We start from the raw sequence: 23,769 nt of genomic DNA, 5'->3' as shown, positions 1-23,769 counted from the left end.
TCAAAAGTAATTGGGCAATTGACTCAAAGGCTATTTCATGGGCAGGTGTGGGCAATTCCTTTGTAATGTCATTATCAGTGAAGCAGATGAAAGCCCTGGAGTTGATTTGAGGGGGGGTGCTTGTATGTGGAAGATTTTGCTGTGAACAGACAACATGCAGTCAAAGGAGCTCTCCATGCAGGTGAAATAAGCCATCCTTAAGCTGCAAAAACAGAAAAAACCCATCCGAGAAATTACTACAATATTAGGAGTGGCAAAATCTACAGTTTGGTACATCCGAGAAAGAAAGAAAACACTGGTGAACTCTGGAATGCAAAAAGACCTGGACGTCCACGGAAGACGACAGTGGAGGATGATCTCAGAATCATTTCCATGGTGAAGAGAAACCGCTTCACAACAGCCAAACAAGTGAACACCACTCTCCAGGAGGTAGGCGTATCGATATTCAAGTCTACCATAAAGAGAAGACTGTGTGAAAGTAAATACAGAGGGTGAACTGCAATGTGCAAGCCACTCATAAGCATCAAGAATAGAAAGGCTAAATTGGACTTTGGTAAAAAAAACATCTAAAAAAGCCAGCACAGTTCTGGAAAAACATTCTTTGGACATATGAAACCAAGATCAACCTATACCAGAATGATGGCAAGAAAAAAGTATGGAGAAGGCGTGGAACAGCTCATGATCCAAAATATACCATATCATCTATAAAACGGCGGAGGCAGTGTAATGGCTTGGGTGTGCATGGCTGCCAGTGGCACTGGGACACTAGTGTTTATCCATGATGTGACACAGGACAGAAGCAGCCAAATGAATTCTGAGGTGTTCAGAGACACTGTCTGCTCAAATCCAGCTAAATGCAGTCAAATTGATTGGGAGGCATTTCATAAAACAGATGGACAATGACCCAAAACTTACAGCCAAAGCAACCCAGGAGTTTATTAAAGCAAAGAAGTGGAATATTCTTGAATGGCCAAGTCAGTCACCTGATCTGAACCCAATTGAGCAGCATTTCACTTGTTGAAGACTAAATGTCGCACAAAAATGCCCACAAACAAACAGCAACTGAAAGCCGCTGCATTAAAGGCCTTGTAGAGCATTAAGATGGAGGAAATCCACAATCTGGTGATGTCCATGAGTTCAAGAACAAGTGTTTGCACCTGAGTATGGCATCATTGTAAAATAACAATGTCTTATAAAAAGTGTGAAATAGGGCATATTAGTAATATTTGGGTTAAACTTCAGCAGTGTGACCCCAAGCCCAGGAGAAATAAATGCCCCCGTACAGTCAGAGGTTTTCAATGGTAATTAAAATGTTGGGATACAAAGGTGTGTGAGACGAGGGCAAAGAAGAAGAACTAATAAATAAGAATGGAAGAGCAGGACAGAAAGTGAAATTGTCAGTTATAAATGCCTATTTTATGACTATAAAAAGCAGATGTGGAATAAGGAATGGAGAGCAGAAGACAAAGTGCAACGTGGGGAGGAAGGATTATTAAAAGGAAGAATCAATACCAGGAAATGTAGGGAGAAAACAAGATTGCGCAATTCAGTAGAACCAGATTTAGATTTTCATCCTACAAAGCAATAATAGAAACTGCCAGTAAATGTTTATGATTTAGCCTGGCATTGTGCGTTTGTACCTGACTGTTTCTCTCCGCAGGTTGAAACAATAGGGGATGCCTATATGGTGGTGAGTGGCTTGCCAAATCGAAATGGGAATAACCATGCAGTGGATATATCTAGGATGGCTTTGGATATCCTTTGCTTCATGGGCTCTTTTGAGCTACGCCATTTACCAGGTTTACCTGTCTGGATAAGGATTGGAATTCACTCAGGTATGAATCCCACAAACTATTTACTATAGTAAATTGTATAAAGTAAGAAGATGGAGGTAATAAATATTTTAGATTTTAGATCATCCATTAATTAATCCATAATGATGAATCTCATTTAAAAAAGTGGGACAAAGTGTTTGCAAAGTGCAAAAAATTGGCACAAAGTGTCATATATTTTCCTCTTTGCACCTTTCCCTCTGCATGGAATTTTTGAGCAACAAGGAGTGCAAAGAGTTGTGCAAAGAGTTGTGCAAAGAGTTGTGCAAAGAGTTGTGCCTTTCTCTGAATTTGGTGCTTCCAAAACACCTGGCTGTTCATTTATGCAGAAAAAAACAGAAAGAATATTGGGCACACTTCCTCGTGAAGTAAAATAAATACCACTATTTATTAATACATATTGTGAAATGGACACCCAACGCGTTTCAGGAACACCTCTTAATCATAGCCTGTGTATTAGCCTATGTGTGAAGTGGGAAATGGCTTATCAGTGTAGTGTGTGGAAATATAAGTCTATTTTTAGCATTAACAGTTAATAAAAGATTTGTGGTATAGCAGAAATGTGATGTATTTGAGGCATTTTAAATGAGTAACATGAGTGCTAAGGGGAGAGGTCATACAGACAAATACAAGAGGTCCTCTGCATTAAACCCATTATCAACATATTAAAGGGGAACTATTGCAATAATGAACATTTAATATAAGCTTCAGCATACTGAAATAAGGAACTTTCTAAATACAATCAATTTTGTATATTTTCTGAAATAATCTAGTTTATCTTCACTATCACTCTTGTTGTGTCAGATTGACAGTTAGATCCAATATATCTTATAGGGAGGCTTCCTTTCCTAGCAGATGAATTAGAGTTCACTCAAATACTGTAACTGATTCCAGTACAAACAAAATCCAACAAAATAACTGCCTTTTGCACAAATCCTGCATGTAGAGAGACTGGATTTCTGGTGATTTTAACAGGGTGAGCTCTAATACATATTGTAGGCAAAAGGATATATTGGATTTAACTGTCATGCAAAATCAGACTCTCAACTCCTGCATGAAGACAGAATGAAGAGAGACAGAAGCTGAGAGGGGGAGAGTGAAGAGTAACTTTAATATTTCAGAAACGTTTCAGAATTTTAATTGATTATATTTTGAAAATGTCTTATTTCAGTTTGATGAAGCTTATATTATAAGGATGCACCAAATCCAGGATTTGGTTCGGGATTCGGCAAAGATTCAGCCTTTTTTTAGCAGGGTTGGGATTTGGCTGAATCCTTGTGCCTGGCCGAACCGAATCCGAATCCTAATTTGCATATGTAAATTATGGGGAGGGCGGGATTTCACGTGACTTTTTGTTACAAAACAAGGAAGTAAACCAATTTTTTCCACTTTTTCCTTTCCCGCCCCTAATTTGCACATGCAAATTAGGATTCAGATTCGGTTCAGTATTCAGCCGAATCTTCCAAGATGGATTTTGGGATTCGGCCGCATCCAAAATAGTGGATTTGGTGCATCCCAATTATATTACATTTTCATTTTCGCGATAGTGCCCCTTTAATGACATTGAGAGACTTTGTGACTTAAGCTACTAAAGATGCCTTACCCTTTAAACAAAGCAGGGATTGTTTGTCCATATATTGCAATATATTTAAGCTGTGTGGGATCGCGGCTTACGTGTAGCACGCTGGAGCTTCGCATGGGTCGGTAAGTGCTCCCACTATTGTTAAATTCAGGACAATATATTTAAGCTGGCCAACTACGTCAAAGTCATCCCATATCTGGCCAGTCCTACGCTTAATTTTCATCTGATTCATTAAGAATTCAATTGCTTAATTATACATTTTACCCAGGGACTAAGTTTACCTGCAACTTACTTACTGCTTTCAAGGTTAAAACTCCCAAACATGTTGCCCTTTTATTGGCCTCCACTGGGATCACCTGACTATAGCTGGGAAGGGTGGGAGGTACAACGTGGAGCTGGTCACTGCTCCTGTATAAACTATAACAAACAAGGGAAAATTGTGCTCACCATTAATTTTTAAACCATTAGGCGGGGGTGCAATGAGGCTGTGACCACAAAATACATATAAACAAAATACAAGAGTCCTCTGCACTCATCCCATTATCAATATATTAAGGACATTGAAACATTGTGTGTCTTAAAGTGATACTGACACTAAAAATGAATTTTAGCATATGAATGTACATTAAATGGTACCTATAGGTCATGTTGATCATTTGTTGCTGAGAGGTTTGTTTTTGTATATAATTGTTAGTTGAAGTTCCTAAGCCTGACTCTCTGACACTCTGACTTTGCCAACCTGACTGTCCCATCTCAGCCTGTTAGTTACAGTTTCTAATGCTAACGGACTCCTGCTGCACAGATATGGCAGCCCCCTCATACAGGAACATGGGGGATCAGACAGGTAATGTAAAAGCATCATGCAAATACTTTATGGCAAAGTTAGAAGTAGCTTGCAAAGCCAATATTATAATAGATGTAAAAAAAAGTTTAATTTCAGGTGTCAGTATCTCTTTAAGCTACTAAAAAATGCCTTACCCTTTAAGCAAAACAGGGATTGTTTGTCCATATATTGCAATATATCTAATCTGGCCAACTACGTCAAAGTCATCCCTGGTATGGCCAGTCCTACACTCAATTTTCATGTGATTGTGATAGTGATTCTACCGCTTCATTATACATTTTACTCTAAAGAGAAAGGCACCATTATTGCATGATCTGCAACACAAATGTTTGCTGTTCTGCTTCTTCCCTCAAGACAGACAAACCAAGGATGTATTCCAGTGTTTAAATATTATTCCACAAGTATATATATATATATAAACACAAGTTCTATTTGGTCTGTGCAGTCAACCAATCTATTGCTGCTGATGCTGCACTTTATGATAAGTTCTTACACATACGAGGGGTCGTTTATTGTATGTCTGCCGAGTGCAATTTCGAGTGCAGTCGCCATGTTTTTTCCCCACAATGCAACATTATTGTAGATGCAAATGGGCGCTGAATCTTATGCAATTGCTCTGAGCCTGGCACAACTATTATTTATTAAAATATTTTCCATCTGGCATCATTTCTGACTGCCCTATTCTTTTGGTGTAACTGTGAAGATCTCATTTTGACACACGTGCCAAAAAGTGGTTTTACAGGTAACAGACTACACAGAGATGTACCAGCATTGCACTTACAGTCAGAAGTATATCTACTCTATATGAAGGGTACTGGTGCACTCATTCTATGCCATAGAGGCTTTTTCTTCACTCATATTGTTGATATTTAAAAGCTATAACTGTACTAAAAAGAGGATTCTCCCCCCCTTTTCTCTAACCAAGGGCCCTGTGCTGCTGGGGTCGTTGGAATTAAAATGCCAAGATATTGTCTGTTTGGGGATACAGTGAACACTACCTCCCGGATGGAATCTACCGGCCTGCGTAAGAATAAGGCAATATATTATATATCTGGCTTTCATATGTCTGATCTATTTTATTAAGGAAATGTGGTTTGTATGTAACATATAGGTTAGTGTAGTCTCTTATTAGTGAATGTGAATTTGAGCTAATTTACATAATACATGTGTAATACTGGAAGTTTTAGGAAGGGCAAGACTATGAGGTAGATTTACTAAAGGGCCAATTGTCACCTTTGCACCACTTCATCAGGCGCAAATTCGTTACGACTACGCTAATTCACTGAAATGCGAAATTGAGTCATGGGCGACGAACGCTGGCGACTTTTCACTAGCATTTTATAGCGAAGATTCGCTGGCGCTCATTTATGCCTAGCAAAAAGTCGCATAGGTCAATTTGAATAGGGCGGGTGCATTAAAGTTGTATGCACGTCTTTATTAGAGATGGTGCAAATGCTTGAAGTTACCAATTTTTATTACAAATGTCCAAGGAACCTTAATAAAGACAAAAGAGATCATATAATGCCCTACACATGAGCTCACTGTAAAATGCATGTTCCATGGCCCTCAAATGTCTGGGGAAAAATGTTAACCCCAAAAAGGTTTAAGTAAGGACTTTTGCAGCCAAACCCGCTTAAAAAAAGCATTTTTTTTTTCAACTTTAATGCATTTTCGTCAGACAGGATATGATGTAAGTGACGTAAGATTGAGGGAGATGTAACTTCATTTTAGAAGTTCACCTGGTCTGAGGCGACGAAGTCAACTCGGGCGAAAGAGGTAACGTTCAGTAAAATTCGCACTTGAACGTGAATTTGCGGAGCAACGAAAAGTCGCCTGTCGATAGAGTGCGAACAAATGCTAGCGACGGTCTCTTTCGCTAGTGAATTGTCGTCTTTGCCTGTTGGCGATGCCCATTGCGGATGTGATTTCTGGCGTTAGCCACTTTGCCCTTTAGTAAATCTGCCCCTATGTCCCAATTGGTTTTCCTTTTTATTATGTGTGGTTATTTTATTCAGCAGCTCTCCAGTTTGCAATTTCAGCAATCTGGTTGCTAAGGTCCAAACTAGCTTAGCAACCATGTACTGATTTGAATAATAAACTGAAAAATGAATATGAGATAGTAGGAAAAAGTAGCAATAACAATACGTTTTTACAGAGCATTTGTTTTTAGATGGGGTCAGTGACCCCCATTTTAAAGCTGGAAAGAGTCAGAAGAAGAAGTCAAATATTTCCGAAACTATAAAAAATAAACAATGAAGAACAATGGAAAGGTTTCTTAGAAATGGCCATTTTATAACATACTAAAAGTTAACATAAAGGTGAACCATTCCTTTAATACATAGCAAAGTGTTCAGTGTAAAAATAAAAACTGGGTAAATAGATAGGCTGTGCAAAATAAAAAAAATGTTTCTAATATAGTTAGTTAGCCAAAAATGTAATATATAAAGGCTGGAGTGAACAGATGTCTAATAAAACAGCCAGAATCCAACTTCCTGCTTTTCAGCTCTATAACTCTGAGTTAGTCAGCGACTTGAAGGGGGGCCACATGGTACATATCTGTTCAGTGAGTTTGTAATTGATCCTCAGCATTCAGCTCAGATTCAAAAGCAACAGATATGACCCATGTGCCCCCCCTCAATTTTCCCTTTTTTATAGTTTTTGAATTATTTGCTTCTTCTGACTCTTTGCAGCTTTCTAATGGGCGTCGCTGACTCCCTTCTAAAAAACAAATGCTCTGTAAAGCTACAAATGTATTGTTATTGTTACTCTTTATTACTTATCTCTCTATTCAGGCCTCTCTAATTCAAATCAATGCATCATTGCTAGGGTATTTGTACCCTAGCGACCAGACTGCTGAAACGGCAAAATGGAGAGGTGCTGAATAAAAAGCTAAATAACTCAAAAACCACAAATAATAAAAAATGAAAAACAATTGCAAATTGTCTCAGAATATCATTTTCTACATCATACTAAAAGTTAATTCAAAGGTGAACCCCTTGAAATCCTCAATAAATATGGGGGTCACCACCCACCCACTATTCATGTATACATATGAGTATGAGCTGCACAGGTGAAGACACATGCATAGAACAGCACATGCCTGACAGTCCCTGACCCATGCAGAGCTTACAATCACTAGCCACATACACAATCACTAGCCACATACACAATCACTAGCCACATACACAATCACTAGCCACATACACAATCACTAGCCACATACACAATCACTAGCCACATACACAATCACTAGCCACATACACAATCACTAGCCACATACACACAGTAGGGTACATTTTATCAAGGGTAGTTAACCAGACAGTATGTTTTTGGAGTGTGGGATGAAAACCAGAATACCTGGAGGACATCTGTCAATGTGATGCTTGTTATTGAAAAACAGAACAGATATCAGTGATGCTTTTGATTTCAATTTGCACTGCAGCTTTACGAATACATGTGAATAAATCAACCATTTCCATTCTGAGAAGAACAGACTGTGAATTCCAGTATGAAGTAAGAGGAGAGACCTACCTGAAGGTATGAAATGGTCTTATTATATAGTGACCCTGGGGAGATGCCTTCTGGTACATAGATTCAACAAAACAATTTACCTCCAGCATGAAATGGTTCTCTGAGAGTTTTACGTTTTATACATCTTTTGTGTATTATATCCTTATAATACACAAAAGCCATGAATATCTTGTAAATTATCTCCTTATAAACGGCGAGTTCTGATGTCATCAGTTATAAACTGTGAGTTCTGATGTCATTTCTGTCACATGACTCACTGCAACTTGTATATTATAATAAATAAAGTACCCCCAGCTGCAAAATATGAGGATATTAGAAGTCACCTTAGAGTTCCATGACCTGTATAAAAACACTCGGCCTTATAATATACTTATACTTTACAAGAGGGGGTACTATACTCACTATATAAACCGGGTCACTATTAGGGCGAGTGGGTTACAAGTAGATGAGGAATTTACACAGCTGAAGAAAAAGTAGAATTCTTGGGTGAGTCTCCTCATAGCTTGGTGTAATTTGATCATTAAATTAATTTACTCTCATTCCATTTCTTTGTTAATTTATTTATTTATTAGGTTCACTTCAAATATTTATATATTTATGTCCCAATATAGAATTTGTGATATTTATGATGTAGTTTTTTAGTGGACATGCCCTTCCTTCGGTTATATCCACTAAATTTATAAATGGCTCCCCTGGTGCTCTGTGGAAAGAGATTATTGTGTTTTATTCCCTAATCTGCATTTCTCAGATATTTAGCTTCATGTTTTAGGGAAAAGGCCCAGAGATTACCTACTGGCTGACTGGGGAGACCGAGCAAAAATATAACATACCCACACCACCATCTGTGTAAGTACATGAACACCAATAACAGGTTCTAAAAATAAACTCTTATAATAATCCCTTGCAAAATATTCTAAATACGGGTAAACAACACTGGCTTTATGTCAGGAACAAATGCATGTGGATCAGCAAAGGAGGGTTCGGTTTTGTGCGTAAAAAACTGGGGTCTACTATATGTCCAGTAAACACTGGGCAAAAAAATTTAATTTTGTGAACTCAAGATCATGAGCTGCTCAACCCAGCATAATTGTCAATGTAAAGCCAAGCCACCAGTTGTAGCCAGACTGACTGTCAGATGCTGGACTTGTGGACTTTAATATTGAGGAAGCGTTTCCCCTTTAACAGAGGCATTTTTTTTTAAAAAAATCTGGTCTTCGGAAGACACTAGGGGACTGATTTACTAAAAATCTGGATTTCCTTTTTTTCTTGAATCATATTTTTCTCTAAAAATGTGTTTTTCAAAAAAAATCTATAAACCTTTAAAAAAGTCGAGATTTTTTAAGTGTAAAAACAACAAAAAACTCCAATATAAAACTGTGCCAAGTAAGGTCTAATCCTATTGGACCTACCATTGGTCCTATTGTACTTTTAGAGGTTTTGAGATTTTTTTTTTCCGCTAATAATTGTCCGAAGAAACTTAAAAATTCTAAAGGTATTCGTATTTTTCCTTTCAGATCATACAGTGTTTTTTTCGGTTCATACTTATTCAGAACTTTCATGGCATTCGTGATTTTAGAGAAATAGAGGGAAATAAATGTAATCAAGTTTGCAACGAATTTGCGAATAAAAAATAGTATGTTGCAATTAGGGATGCAGTAATCCAGAATTCGGCCAGGATTCAGTCTTTTTCAGCAGGATTTGGGCGAATCTGAATCCTAATTTGCATATCCAAATTACGGGTGGGGAGGGAAATCTCATGACTTTTTGTCACAAAACGAGGAAGTAAAAAATATTTTCCCCTTCCCACCCCTAATTTGCATTTGCAAATCTTTTTTTTTTTTTATTACATACACTACACACTGGTGCAAATGATAAAATCCTTCTGTCATGGGAGGGGAAAAGTGTTTGCAAAGGCAAAATTGTTTAATTTGCGAACATTCATTCGCATTGCAAACAATTTTTGTGTTAGCGACCAATATTACATTCCTCCCATAGAATTGAAGTGTGGTTTCAAAAAACTCTAAAATCACTAAAATTCTGCTTTTAATAAATGGACCGCCAGGCTTCATGTGAAAAAAAGGTAAAGAATGGGGGTAACAGAGTGTGAAAGGGGAGGAGCAGACCTCCCAACATTTTGGAAATAAAAAGAGGGACAAAAAAATTTGCCCCCTGTAGCGCAGCAATTTTTTTTGACCATGTCCATTTTTGTGGCCACACCCCCTAATTACCATGTTCATTATACAAAATTTGGCAGGTTATGAAAGTTTCTGGGTTTTTTTTCCAGTTATTACAGTTTTGCTAATGAAGGTGAATTGCCCTTTAAGCTTTGAGTCTAACTTTTCCCAAGGGACCTGTTATCTTATATTGTTACAATTACTTATTTGCTTACCTAGAAATTGTTACAAAAGTTTCTTATCTTCTGCTCTGGCTGTTCTGGGCTCTCTGCCAAAAGCCAAGTAAGTTAAAAACTTTGTTTCTTTTTCTGGCTGTTCAGTGCAGAGAAAAACGGGACTTTCCAGTACAAATGAGGGACTGTGGGTTGAGCTGTCAAACGAGGGACTGTCCCTCTAAAAACGGGACAGTTGGGAGGTATGGAGGAGGAGAGGAGAGAGGATGAAAGTAGAAGGAAATGAGTGGAGATAAAAAAAATAAAGAGAAGTAGTGGAGAAGAGAGAATCATAAGATGAGAAGCTGGGAAGAAAGAAAGTTGGAGGGAGAAGCTTTGCTGGGCACTGGGAGCTAAAATATCTCCTATAATGTAATCAAGGCATCTATGCAGAAGTTGCTAAATGTTATATACAAAAACCAAGTTTAAAGAATAGTTTCAGTTTATCATTTCATTCTTAAAACCTCCTGTCACACAGGGAAAACCAGCAGCGCCTGCAGTCTGATTTTGCAGAGATGATAATGGAATCTCTGCAAAGGAAAGAAGCCGACGGAGACAAAAAGAAGATGCCAACGAGAGTGGCGAGTTACAGGAATGGTACTTTGGAATATCTTCAGTTAGGCACCAGCGACCAGTCCAGCACTTACTTCTAAACACCACCTCCAAGTTCCACATCCAACTAATGAGACATGAGATTAAGTCACAACATAAATATCTCCTAAAACACCTTTACTTGTAAAACCCACCGGACCAGGGTTGGTCACATTCTACTCACTTTATCTGAGTAAAGGAAATACTGTAAGATTCTCTTATTTGTTCAAATAATTATATTTAGACATATTCTTCAGAAAAGTTTTATTTTATATCTGTTTTGTAACTGAAAATTTTTACTTAAAAGGGTTTTAAAGATGCAATGATTTGACATGGTTTTTATTTGTGAACGTGTATATTCCACATTTGCTTCCACATTACAGAGCTGTCTGGCTGTCTCCATATAGTGGGTAAATTAGCTGATATACTGCAGGTTTATCAAAACAATGTCATAAACAGTAGTACAGGTATAGGATCTGTTATGCGTAAACCTGTTATCCAGAAAGCTCCAAATTGCGAATATGCATAGACTCCATTTTATCCAAATAATCCAAATATTTCAAAACGATTTCCTTTTTCTCTGTAATAATAAAACAGTAGCTTTTACTTGATCCAAACTAAGATATAATGAATCCTTATTGGAAGCAAAACCAGCCTATTGGGTTTATTTACTGTTTCCATGTTTTTCTAGTATGAGGATCCATATTATGGAGTGATCCATTATCTGGAAAACCCCAGGTCCCGAGCATTCTAGATAACAGGTCCAATACCTGTATATGGAGGGAACAGGAAAAAAGATACATTGAAGGGCCTCATCTAACCCTAAGATGTCTTAAACCCCCAAATAAGAGACTATAACCCTCTCTATTATGAATAGAGACATACACGTTACTCCTTTATTTCCTTTTGAACAACTATGCATCGAGAAACACTGGTTTAATAGCAGACATATATTCTCAAGGACAGACTATGCCAGCAGCCCATACCAGCTCCCCATGCCTCTTCTAGTGATGTCGAAAAATTTGCGAAATGGCGTTCTTTCAGGCGAATTTTCACCAGTGTTTCGCGAATTTATTTGCTGGTGGCGAATCGCGCAAATTCGCAGCAAATTCGCGCCTGGCGAATAATTTCACCCATCACTAGCCTCTTCCTCATCTCCCCTCCTGGCCCCAACCGACTTGGGTCTTGCAGAAAGAAAGGTACATGCAGGGCGGGGTTGGGTCTAGGGTGGGGGGCCAGGGGTGGTAGCCCATGACACAGCCACCCGGTGGGCCCCAGTCTGACACTGTATAATTTAACAAATGTATCAACATTCAGTTTTTCATGGTTGAAAAGTCACAATCAAATTTTAAATTTGAGTTTTCACAACACAAATATATAAGAAAAATGGCAGCTAAAAGCTTGTAAATTTATGTAGAAGTCAGCGGGAGGGGTATTTTCTAAAAAATAAAAATTAGGATTAATCGGCCTCATCAGAGCCATAAATCCCAACCTGCAGACATGCTGCTTTGATCTTATTAGATCTCATCAGTAGAACATAGTGGAACATGGAGGGGTAGGACTAGGGGCCTTACTTATCAGGATTTGGATTTTGTGAAATTTTAGAGTTTTAGAGAATTAAAAGACAAAACAAATGTTACCTTGTTTAGTAAAAAATCCGATTACAAAGTAAAAAAAAATCTTGAAAAAACCTTGAATACAGAATTTGTGAGTTTACAAAGCTCAAAGAAAAAAACTTGAAAACTTGAATTGAATAAATAGTTTAAATTTTGCCTAGGACAGCTCCCAATGACTAATGCATGACCTAAAACAATTTCAAGTTTTTTAGCTAAAAAAAAAAATGATTTGAATTTATAATTCGAATATTGAGTTTTAATTTAATTGTTTACCTAGGAAAACTATACATTTTTTACATTCATAGTTTTTGAACTTTTCTAAATCTTCTGGAGCTTTTTCTAGTATTTCCACTTCTAGAACGAGATTTAAAGCTGTAAAACTGGAAAAAAATGAAAATTGCTGTTTTTCATTACCGTATATACTCGAGTATAAGCTGAGGTTTTCAGCACCCAAATGTGCTTATATTCGAGTCAGTAATTTACGCTGATAGACGGTACTGAATATGCAGTACATGGGCGGCGTGGCTAGCCAAGCAAGCGCATGGTGGCATTTTGGGACTCTCCTGGGGCTGCAAGGATAATCTCTCCTCATTCTTCCTCCCCACCTTACATACCATCACAGAGGCTATCCATAAGGCAGAGGAGCAGTCCACTCGTAACTCTGAGCAAAAACGAGCGCTCCAGCACCGCCAGCAGCTGAGAACGCAGTGCGGCCTAGTCACGCATGGGAAGCCGCGGACTAGAGTAACTGCTCTTCCCCAAGCGCAGCAGACCGGAAGCGTGGTTCCATGAAGTTGCAGCCTAGAGTTCGCACCATAGGGTGAGTGAGCTCCGGACCCCATAGACACCAGCCCAGACTCTGCCTGCGCAACATAGACCTAGGAGCAGGGTATATAAACAGGGTCCCTTGACACTGGTGGATTGCACTACCTGCAGAAATAAGCCCAGTGTCTGCAAACACCAGCTAACACTTAAACCCAACAGTGGTGCCAAGTCCCCAAACTCTGCCCTACCAGCTGACAGGACACTCTGCACCAAGCAGTGGCTGACCTAGATCTCCCAAATCCAACCTCACAGGAGGAACTAACCCTGGCCTAGTAACAGGGAGAAGCTGGGGACCTGTGTGGGCCCATCCCCTGCTAGAGGCCCAATTGGAAGTTGAGCCTGGTGCCACACAATTAGGCAAGGTAAAAATGTCCTGCACTCTATAACTGTTTTTGTTTTTTTGCATGGGGGAAATATGCATGTTTTACTTAATAGTAGCTGCTGCATTTCTCACCCTACGCTTATACTCGAGTCAATAAGTTTTCGTAGGTAAAATTAGGTACCTCGGCTTATACTCGGGTCGGCTTATACTCGAATATATACGTATATCAGAAAAAAAATTTCATTTTATGCCCGAAAATCCAACGGATTTGGAAAGCCTCATGTCTCTCAAACATGCCAATACTAGATACAGTATGTATAGTTTTTATATTTCTAAATTGTATAGAAGTAACACATTTTTAAATCACTATAGAAGAAATTGGTTTAAATTCCAAAGCAAAAAAATCAGTAGGTTTACCCCACGAAACCATACGTTATTGAAAACACATTCTAACAAATCCAAAATAGGTAAACAAGTCTACTAGCAAACGTAAAAGCTTTTTTCTGAAAAATCTTCTCAACTTCATACCTCCCACATCATTAGAAATTACATTTAAAAAATCCTAAATATGAATTCCTGGGGTCCTCCAAACAATTGGATGCCCAAAGAGGCAAAACAACTAATCAAGAACACTGCAGTATGCAATAAAATCACTAAAACCACCACATTTTAAGCTAGCTAATTGGTGGTCCAAATCCAAAGTTTGGTTTGATTTGCCCAAATAATTTTTATGTGATCAAATAAGCAATTAACTGCTACGTAGAGCTGAAAATGAAATAAAATGGTGAAAAATACAAAATCACCAAAATAACTTTCAACAGATATTGCACAGTGTGATTAGCAGATATGCAGGAAAAAACACACAATGCATTAAAATAGCTACAAAATTGTGTTTGTTCAGTGTACACTTGGCAAATTGTGCATTGTATGAGTGTGTGAGTACTTGTGAGCACTGTGAACTTGAGTGTAAGGGGGTTATTTACTAAGCTCCGAATACCCGAAATTCCCCGAAATCGTGATTTTTTTTTTTGTTATAATAGGCTTAAAAAAAATCACAAATTTTTCAGAATTTATTAAACCCCGAGGGCTAAAAACCCGGAATATAAAACCACGGCATCTCAAACTGTCAAGGTTACATAAAAGTCAATAGGAACAGTCCCATTGATTTTTGGTTGTGTCGGGGGTTCGGGCAATTTCATGTTGTTTTCGGAGCTTTTGGAGGAAAACACCGAAAAATTCGGAGTTTTCAGGGAAAATTCACGAAAAAAACGTTAAATTCGCAGCTTTTTCCGAAAAGGTAATTTTCCCTATTTATATAATTTACAAGATATTCATGGCTTTTGTGTATTATATAATACACAAAAGCCATGAATATCTTGTAAATGATATCCTTATAAACGGTGAGTAGTGATGTCATCAGTTATAAACCGTGAGTAGTGACTCACTAAAACTAGTGTATCATAATAAAGTAACCCCTGTTGCAAAATATGAGGCTATTGGAAGTCATGAGGAAGCCGTATCTGGTGAAACGTGTGTTGGCGGTGTGGAGGTACAGCAAGAAAAAATGTTGAGTTCCCCATAAAGATATTGGCATGACTTGGAGGTTTCCCCTTTTCGTGATTCGGCACAGAGGGAAAAAAAGGTGGATACCTGAGATAAAGCGAGATCGGTACAACTGTTGGTTTTTATGCCATTGAAGAAACCTGATGGGTGGTAAAGAGTGTAGTGACTTTTGTTTGGATGCAAGCTGACTGCAGAATAGCTGAGCACTCTCTCTTTGCCACATATAGTATTGACTGAACTCCCAGCAATTCGCAACATTGTAGCTTTACGTGACAGCTTGCACCAAAATGATTTTGATACAGTTAACATAACGCATGTATATATTGACTTAGAAACAGTTACCGTCTGAGTACAAGGAGCTTACTCCTTCTGCAAACAAATATCAGTGTCAGGTGGAAATAGAGACTGTTGGTGCCACTTGTTTCTTATTAAGAGCTCTTTACCGTTTGTTTACAACTGAAAATTACAAAATAAGAGAAAAAAAAAAAGAGCATGCTGTATAATACCTCCAAGAAATGTTCTTAAAGAGCATGTAACTGAAAATAAATTCCCATTTTTACTTTCTTTAATGAAAAAGAAACCTAACGCCAATATACTTTAATTAAAAAATGTGTAACTTTTTTTTTAATATAGGAAACCTGACTGTATACAGTGAAATTCTCCCTTCATTTACTGCTGTGGATAGGAATTGTCAGATGGTCCCTAACTGCTGAGCAGGGAAACAATCATACTTATGAACAGCAGGGGGAGCCCCCGCCTTACTTCCCAGCCATGCAGAACTCAAGCAGCTTTCTTTGTTTCCCTGTAGAGCAGATGGCGACTGTGTAGAGATTTGTATTGGATTTTATTTTTGCCTTTACATCCCCTTTACTGTTTCCAACTCCAACTTCAGGAACAAAGATCATGGAGCCAGATTTAAACAGATAAACTGGGATTCTATTTGGAGGATTATTTTGCTGCAGCCACTGGTTTTGCAGAGTTGGAGAAAGTTTGTATTAAACAATACAAAAACTATAAAATCCACATTAGATTACATGACAACACAGGACCCAGTGCAGTCTGTCTATTGTGATTATTAATCAGTCTTGCTGTATCGGCTTCTATGGCAGATATTTGACTTGTGCTGTTTTGACAATTTATGACGATCCCTAAGCAGCCCAGACCACACTGAGCATGTGCACAGTCTTGGTCTTGCAAAGATGTTACAAAGTTACAAGATGGTGACCCCCTTGTGGCAACTTTAAAAAGCATAAATCATGTGTTTAATTAGGCTTGTGGTGCAGTAAGTTCAGGTTTATGTTTAGTATACAAAATACAGCATTTCTAGCCTTATTCTATTTTAGACTTTACTTCCCCTTTAACAGGAATCAATTCCGTAATAAAATTATGGTCTGCATAATCACATGAACTTTTATTTAAATAAATGAATTTCAACTGATAAAATTTTGGATAAGAGGCAATACATTTGATATGGTGATTTATCAAGGTGTGTTTATGCTGATGGAACGCCAGATTTGACACCTTTATGTATTTTATACCACTTCAGACCTCACACAATCCATCAAGTTCTGGTGGGAAAAAAAAAAACTGATAAAACTCATGTTTTCCCATGGCTTTTTTTTTTTTTATACACAGAAATAGGCGATTGCTGAAAATCAATACGTAGCTTGATAAATTTTTACACAGTGATACCCAATGGTGTATTCTGTTGCCATGTTTTTTTTTGTTTTATATTTTTACACAGCATGATAGATAGGCCTGCTAGGGAAGTATTTATTGACATTGGAGACAAACATTACCGGTGATGTTGCCCATAGCAGCCAATCAGCAATTAAATTAGAAAATAAAAGGAAAGATCTAATTCGCTCACTGGTGAGGTTCTCTACTGTTGTTAATAAATATGCCCCTTAGTGTATTCTAGTGATGTGCAGGTCCAGCATCTCTCAACCCGCACCCGATCCAAACCCGGCCCCCTCCCAAACCTGGGCCCACTACTGCCTGCTTTTTATAGACACGTGCCTGCCCCACAGTGACATCTCAAAAGGGGCAAGTGGAAGTCTATAGTTTCCGGCGCCGGAAGCCGGCAGTACTGGGTCGTGGGTGGGAAGAGCTTGACCCGCACCCACCCAGAAGTTTTTGTGCGGGCCTGAACCCGCAGGTTTTAGTTCAGCCTGCACGACTAGTGTACTCCCATGACATCAGAGAGACAGTTGAAAGTCTACCCAGCATGCTTTTGGTTAGAGAGGCCCCCTGCATACGGTATTAACCCCTGATCATTTTGGAAAATTCTCATATTTATGAATTTATTATTTTTTCAAGTCTTTAGTTAATCTTTATAATGATTATTGCAACATACATAGGTACTATAGTATCAGCACTGGTGACCACCCTATTATTCAAGGCCAGAACATTCACAAAGTTGTACAAAAGAGCAGCGATACTTGTTTATAGCAGGGAGACCATACAGTTGCACGTTTGTAAAAAATATTTATTATTTATATACAAGGTAACAATATTTCTTGAAGTAGAGATTTCCACCCTGTTTATCAGTGAGCGTGTGACGGAAGAGTATGTCATTTAGGGCTGAACGGTTACGACCACGTGTTTAGCGTTTTTGCTGTAACCGGCTGATCATCTGTGTAATGCAATTGTAAAATACTCACAATACTAAATATACTAGTTAAAATGGAATCAGAACACAAATAGATACAGTGAAGCCTGCAGTAAACAAACATCGGAGTTCTTCTAGCTAACAAGTTGATAACCTCCTATTTGCTTTGCCAGGTTTTACCTCAGGAGTTCATAGCTGGAGAAAACGATACGAATACAAAAATAGTTATCCTTCACGGAATTTGTTAGAATACACTGTACATTTAAAATAATACATGCATGTTTTTCCCAAATCTATTCTTCGGTTTATCTTGGGGGCAAAACAAAAAGAAAAAAAAACAAAAACTGTTGGAACTGCCATATCTGAAACCAGTGTGAGTAAGCGGTTTATTTTTTAAAAACACAGACAGACACGGGACTGATATAAACGGTAGGAAGGCTGGAGACTGACAAGACCTGCCTCGTATAATAGGATTGCAGGCTTATTCCATCTTGGTCTAGAATGCAATAGGTACAAAAATTAAATTAAAAACTCTCCATAATTAAAACTACTCCTCTTTGGCGCAGGGATACGGATAGATTTCTTTCTACCAATATGCATGGCGAGAGGATAGGCAGTTAAACCAAAAATGAAAAATACTAAAAAAAAAAACAAAACAAAAAAAAACACATTAAGGCACAAAAAAAAAAAAAAAAGTATTTCCACGTTTGTTTTTAACCCCATAGATAATTGTCCAGTTCAGAATCCCCAGCCAGTGGGGAACACATGTTGAACGTTGTGTATGAGCTACACACACACAACTCTGCTCCTCTGTAATACTTGTCTTGCCTAAGAGCTACATTTACCTTGGCTGGGAAAAAAAAAAAAAGTATTTTATAAATCCCTAAATACATTGCAGAACTTATTTCTCTGCAAATATCTGTTCTCTGTTTTATCTCTCTTTAACCATTTTACTGAAATACTTAATGTATAACCTTCTCAATGCATTGCCTGGTTGCTGATCTTAACAACTAGATGACGGCAAATTTGCTCCAGAAAAACAGAAAAGCTCCGCTTTATCCATATTTTCAGGAGACTGGTCCAAACGGGTGGCTGCGGTGGATTCAAGTCTTGGCAGAACATTGATTGTGTGTGAAGATGCTGGGAAAGTGCTGTACACCGATCCCTGAATGGAAGCTGATCAGTTTCAGTCTAAGTCAAGTTCATGCACAACAAGGAAAAGGATGAAATAGCAATTAACACTTTCCTGTGCTTCTAACTGCTCTGTGTGGAAATGACATCTGTTGACTGTGGGTCACAAAATTGTCCAAACCGGCCATAGATGTCCTTTGCTCTTACAGCAAAATAGTACTTGCTCCCAGACACAAACTGTGTTAGAGTACAAGCCATAGGAAGAGGCAGAGCCTTTACTTCCCCGATCTTCTTCCACTGTGAAGGTGAGGTTGCATTTGGGTCCTCATGATATGCATACAGGTGATAGCTGTCCACAATGGCACAAGAGCGATCCACTTCCAGTACACTCCACGAAAGTACAATTCCATTCTGGCTTTGCACTCTGGCAAGTTTCAGATGAGGTTTTTGAGGAGCTGAAGTACCTGTTGCTTCTGGAGGAAGTCTCTGTGGTTGCGGTGCCTCGGGAAGTGGAGCTGGGTGGATGGGTCTTGCAGTTTCCTGTTTAAAATAAATATTTCACTATAGAGATTCTATGAACGGGTTGTTCACCTTCCAAACACTTTTTTCAATTCAGTTGTTTTTCAGATTGTTCCCCAGAAATAAAGAATTTTTTTCAATTAATTTCCATTATTTATTTTTTTACTGTTATTCCAAAATCTAAGTTTAAAGTTGAATGTTCGTGTCTCTGGTGTTTCAGTCTGGCAGCTCAGTAATTCAGGTGCAGACTCTAATCTGTTACTATTTTGCAATATTTAGTTGATACATTTCTCAGCAGCATCTCTGGAGTATTAGCAACTATTGTATTAATTCTAACAGCCGCCTGTAATGTAACCCAGAGACAGATAAATGTATAAACTAAATGTATCAATTTAGAACAATTTACAGGGTCGGCGACCCCCCCCCCTCCCAGGGCTGCTTCAGAAGGTGAAAGACACTTGACACTTCAATATTAGAAAAGTCACACATAGAAAAGGGAAAGTCATTATTTCTGGTGTTGTATCTGAAAATAACTAGTTGAACCACCCCTTTAAAGACAAATACTTTGCCCTGGCCATCTACATAACATTTAATTTGGACTTTAGGGGCGGATTTATAAAAGATCAAAGGGAAAATTCGAATTTCGAATTCAAATTTGTTTTGAGTTTATTTTAGAGAAATTAGACTAGGGAATAGTTAAAATTTGATTTGAGTTTTAAAAAAAAAAAAATCTAAATTTAGAAATTTATCATGTACTGTCCCTTTATGAATTGAAATTTTGACTAATCACCACTTTAAACCTGTCAAATTGCTGTTTTAGCCTATGGGGGACATCCTGGTATCAATTTGGAGTTGTTTCCTGTCCTGAAAATCTAGTTTTATTTGGAAAAAAAACTCAAATTTGAGTTTGTGGGTTGATCCCATTCACCCAAGTCTGAAAAATTCTAATTTTTTCGGTTGTTTTTAATTCGAATTTTGAGTTCAAGGAAGTTTATGGGAGTTTTTACAAACTAACATGAACTCTAAATTCAATCCTTGATAAATCTGTCCCTAATTCTTCATTTTTACAAAACAATTTGTTGGACCACATTATGTAGAATGGACAATCCCATTTCCATGAAACTCATTCTCAGTGCTCCAGCGCCCCGATACAGATTATAGGGTATCTGGGCGCTGGGTATGGGAACAGTTTTATATCTTTTGCCTGTTATATCTAGTAGATGTAACTCCATCATGAAAGCAATGAGAAAAACCCAAAACACTTATTATTCCCCTCTTTTATTTCAATAATAAAGAGAAATAAGGGCTATAAGACAAATATTATGTTTGCCTACCTGAGGAGGTCGATGGTGGACTGTAAGCTGTGGTCCTGCAGATCCCATAGTCATTCCATTATTCACCACATATGCTGCTGTCTGCTGCATTCTTACAGGCACCCCTAAATACAAGGAGGTGGTTTTTATTTTTTTTTATAGACAAGCTAAGTTTATATTATAGTTAAGGCATCATTCTTTATTCAGATGGATTGATAAAAAGTGCAGGAATTAAAGAAACCAAGCTTTATATTTGAGTTGTAAAATTGACCTTTTATGGCCAAAGACAACTAAATATAAATTCACTGACATCTGAATATTAGTAAGAAAAATATTGCTTACAAATACAGGCCATTTATAAAACAGCAAGTTATAACACAATCAAATTAGGTGGCGTTTTTTTAAAAATATATCATACTGATCTAGTTTAAAAAACAAACTTTAGAGCTTTTTATGAATCACTTATGAGAACTGATCCATTCAGGACTATTGTTGGGTACCAGAATGCAAACAAACGATCTTTATTCTAAATTGTTTACCAGGAGCAGTTTCCCTGAACTATACAAATACTTTATAGTTGGAACAGCATGGTATCGTCATTCATATTAATAAGCAAAAATATGCATTTTTGGTAAGATAACTTAAACCAATATTATTTATATAAAAGTCTAGCATTTTAAAAAATGTCTTAACTAGCCAATTAGTAGTACACACACACACACATACCATATATACTCAAGTATAAGCCGAGTTTTTCAGCATCCAAAATGTGCTGAAAAAGTCTACCTCGGCTTATACTCGAGTCAGCGGGCAGTAGCTGAGATTGCAGTCACTTTTAATCATTCCTATACCAACAGTTCGCTTGGGGAGAGACTGCAATATCACACAGCGCCATCTGTTGGTTATATGAAAGAATAACAGTGCACCCTCTATTGGTTATATGAAAGATTAACAGTGACTGCAATATCACACAGCGCCATCTGTTGGTTATATGAAAGAATAACAGTGCGCCCTCTGTTGGTTATATGAAAGATTAACAGTGACTGCAATATCACACAGCGCCATCTGTTGGTTATATGAAAGAATAACAGTGCGCCCTCTGTTGGTTATATGAAAGATTAACAGTGACTGCAATATCACACAGCGCCATCTGTTGGTTATATGAAAGAATAACAGTGACTGCAATATCACACAGCACCCTCTGTTGGTTATATGAAAGAATATCAGTGACTGCAATATCACACAGCGGCATCTGTTGGTTATATGAAAGAATAACAGTGACTGCAATATCACACAGCGCCCTCTGTTGGTTATATGAAAGAATAACAGTGCGCCCTCTGTTGGTTATATGAAAGAATAACTGACTGCAATATCACACAGCGCCCTCTGTTGGTTATATGAAAGAATAACAGTGACTGCAATATCACACAGTCCCATCTGTTGGTTATATGAAAGAATAACAGTGACTGCAATATCACACAGTGCCATCTGTTGGTTATATGAAAGAATAACAGTGCGCCTCTGTTGGTTATATGAAAGATTAACAGTGATGGCAATATCACACAGCGCCATCTGTTGGTTATATGAAAGAAGAACAGTGCGCCCTCTGTTGGTTATATGAAAGATTAACAGTGACTGCAATATCACACAGCGCCCTCTGTTTGTTATATGAAAGAATAACAGTGATTGCAATATCATACAGTGCCCTCTGTTGGTTATACGAAAGATTAACAGTGATGGCAATATCACACAGCACCCTCTGCACATGGTAGTGGGACAGTGGGACAATGCACACAGTAATCCGTTTGGCAATTCTCTGTCACCATCAACTTTGCAAAGTAGTCCGGTTGATCACGGGGGGGTCGCTTTGGCGGAATGTGCGCTGCTGGGAGACAGGGCTGTAGTTGTGTCTAGGCTTATACTCGAGTCAATAAGTTTTCGTAGGTAAAATTAGGTACCTCGGCTTATACTCGAGTATATACGAATATATATATATATATATATATATATATATATATCTCTCTCTCTCTCTCATCATCATCATCATCATCATCATCATTTTTTTATATAGCGCTGTCAAGATACGCAGTGCTTTACTGCAGTTATAGCAAACAGGGAATAAATGGTGGATAACAGACAAGGATTACAGAGTACAATAGGGTTTACAAACTAAAAGGTTAGGGTACAATTGAGACATTAGGATTATATAAACACTTTGTCATTTTTGATGCAGCAATGATTAATTAAGGTACATCGAATAGGCCTCTTTAAACAGATGGGTCTTTAAGGAGCGCTTGAAAGTTTGGAAGGAAGGAGAAAGTCTGACAGCTTGTGGCAGAGAGTTCCAGAGAAAAGCAGACGCCCGAGAGAAGTCTTGTAGACGAGAATGGGCAGAAGTGACCAGAGGAGAAGTGAGGCGAAGATCAGAAGCAGAGCGTAGGTTTCGTGAAGGAGTGTATTTGGAGATTAGAGATGAAATATAGGGAGGGGTTTCATTATTAAGGGCCTTGAATGTGAGTGTAAGTAATTTGAATTTGATTCTAGAAGAGATTGGGAGCCAGTGAAGGGACATACATATGGGAGCAGCTGATGTTGAGCGGCGAGCTAGATGAATGAGTCTAGCGGCCGCGTTTAGAACAGATTGGAGTTGTGAAAGGTGACTTGTTGGAATACCTGTGAGGAGTAAGTTGCAGTAATCAAGGTGGGAGATGATGAGAGACTGAATCAGTGTTTTAGTTGATTCTGGACTGAGATAGGGTAGTATTCGAGCAATGTTGCGCAGTTGAATACGGCAAGATTTTGCAAGTGTTTGAATGTGTGGTGAAAAAGACAGATGAGAGTCTAAGATAACTCCTAGGCAGCGTGCCTGTGTGGTGGAATGAAAGGTGGTGTTGTTTACGGTGAGTGATATCTGAGGGACAGGGGAAGATCTTGGAGGAAATATGAGTTCTGTTTTAGAAAGGTTCAGTTTCAGGTGGCGCTGTGACATCCAGGAGGAGACAGCAGAAAGACAGTCTGTGACTTGGTAAAGGACAGAATTAGAAAGATCAGGAGTAGACAAGTAGAGTTGGGTGTCATCAGCATAAAGGTGATACTGAAGTCC

At 38.2% G+C, this 23,769-nt stretch overlaps 2 protein-coding genes across 7 annotated transcripts in view; one reads left to right on the top strand and one right to left on the bottom strand.

Moving 5' to 3' along the window:
- Positions 1-11,087, top strand: part of gucy2c.L (guanylate cyclase 2C L homeolog) — a 51,602-nt gene extending 40,515 nt beyond the window's left edge. The window contains exons 23-27 of one of the 2 annotated variants that reach the window (NM_001085865.2): positions 1,661-1,835; positions 5,184-5,282; positions 7,701-7,795; positions 8,559-8,635; positions 10,654-11,087. In NM_001085865.2, coding sequence (NP_001079334.1) covers positions 1,661-1,835; positions 5,184-5,282; positions 7,701-7,795; positions 8,559-8,635; positions 10,654-10,828 — 621 coding nt within the window. In that variant the 3' untranslated portion in view covers positions 10,829-11,087. The remainder of the gene's footprint in view (positions 1-1,660; positions 1,836-5,183; positions 5,283-7,700; positions 7,796-8,558; positions 8,636-10,653) is intronic. The other variant, XM_041589123.1, reaches the window with a different exon arrangement.
- A 6,475-nt stretch (positions 11,088-17,562) lies between these two features.
- atf7ip.L (activating transcription factor 7 interacting protein L homeolog) overlaps positions 17,563-23,769 on the bottom strand; it is a 59,495-nt gene continuing 53,288 nt past the window's right edge. For all 5 annotated transcript variants that reach the window (XM_018258729.2, XM_018258732.2, XM_018258731.2 and 2 more), the window contains exons 15-16: positions 20,688-20,791; positions 17,563-19,374 (exon numbers count right to left, since the gene is read on the bottom strand). In XM_018258729.2, coding sequence (XP_018114218.1) covers positions 18,958-19,374; positions 20,688-20,791 — 521 coding nt within the window. In that variant the 3' untranslated portion in view covers positions 17,563-18,957. The remainder of the gene's footprint in view (positions 19,375-20,687; positions 20,792-23,769) is intronic.

Source organism: Xenopus laevis, chromosome 4L (genome assembly GCF_017654675.1).
Source record: "Xenopus laevis strain J_2021 chromosome 4L, Xenopus_laevis_v10.1, whole genome shotgun sequence".
Classification (NCBI taxonomy): domain Eukaryota; kingdom Metazoa; phylum Chordata; class Amphibia; order Anura; family Pipidae; genus Xenopus; species Xenopus laevis.
Note: the sequence above shows the minus strand (reverse complement) of the source record. Positions and strands in the feature narration are given on the sequence as shown.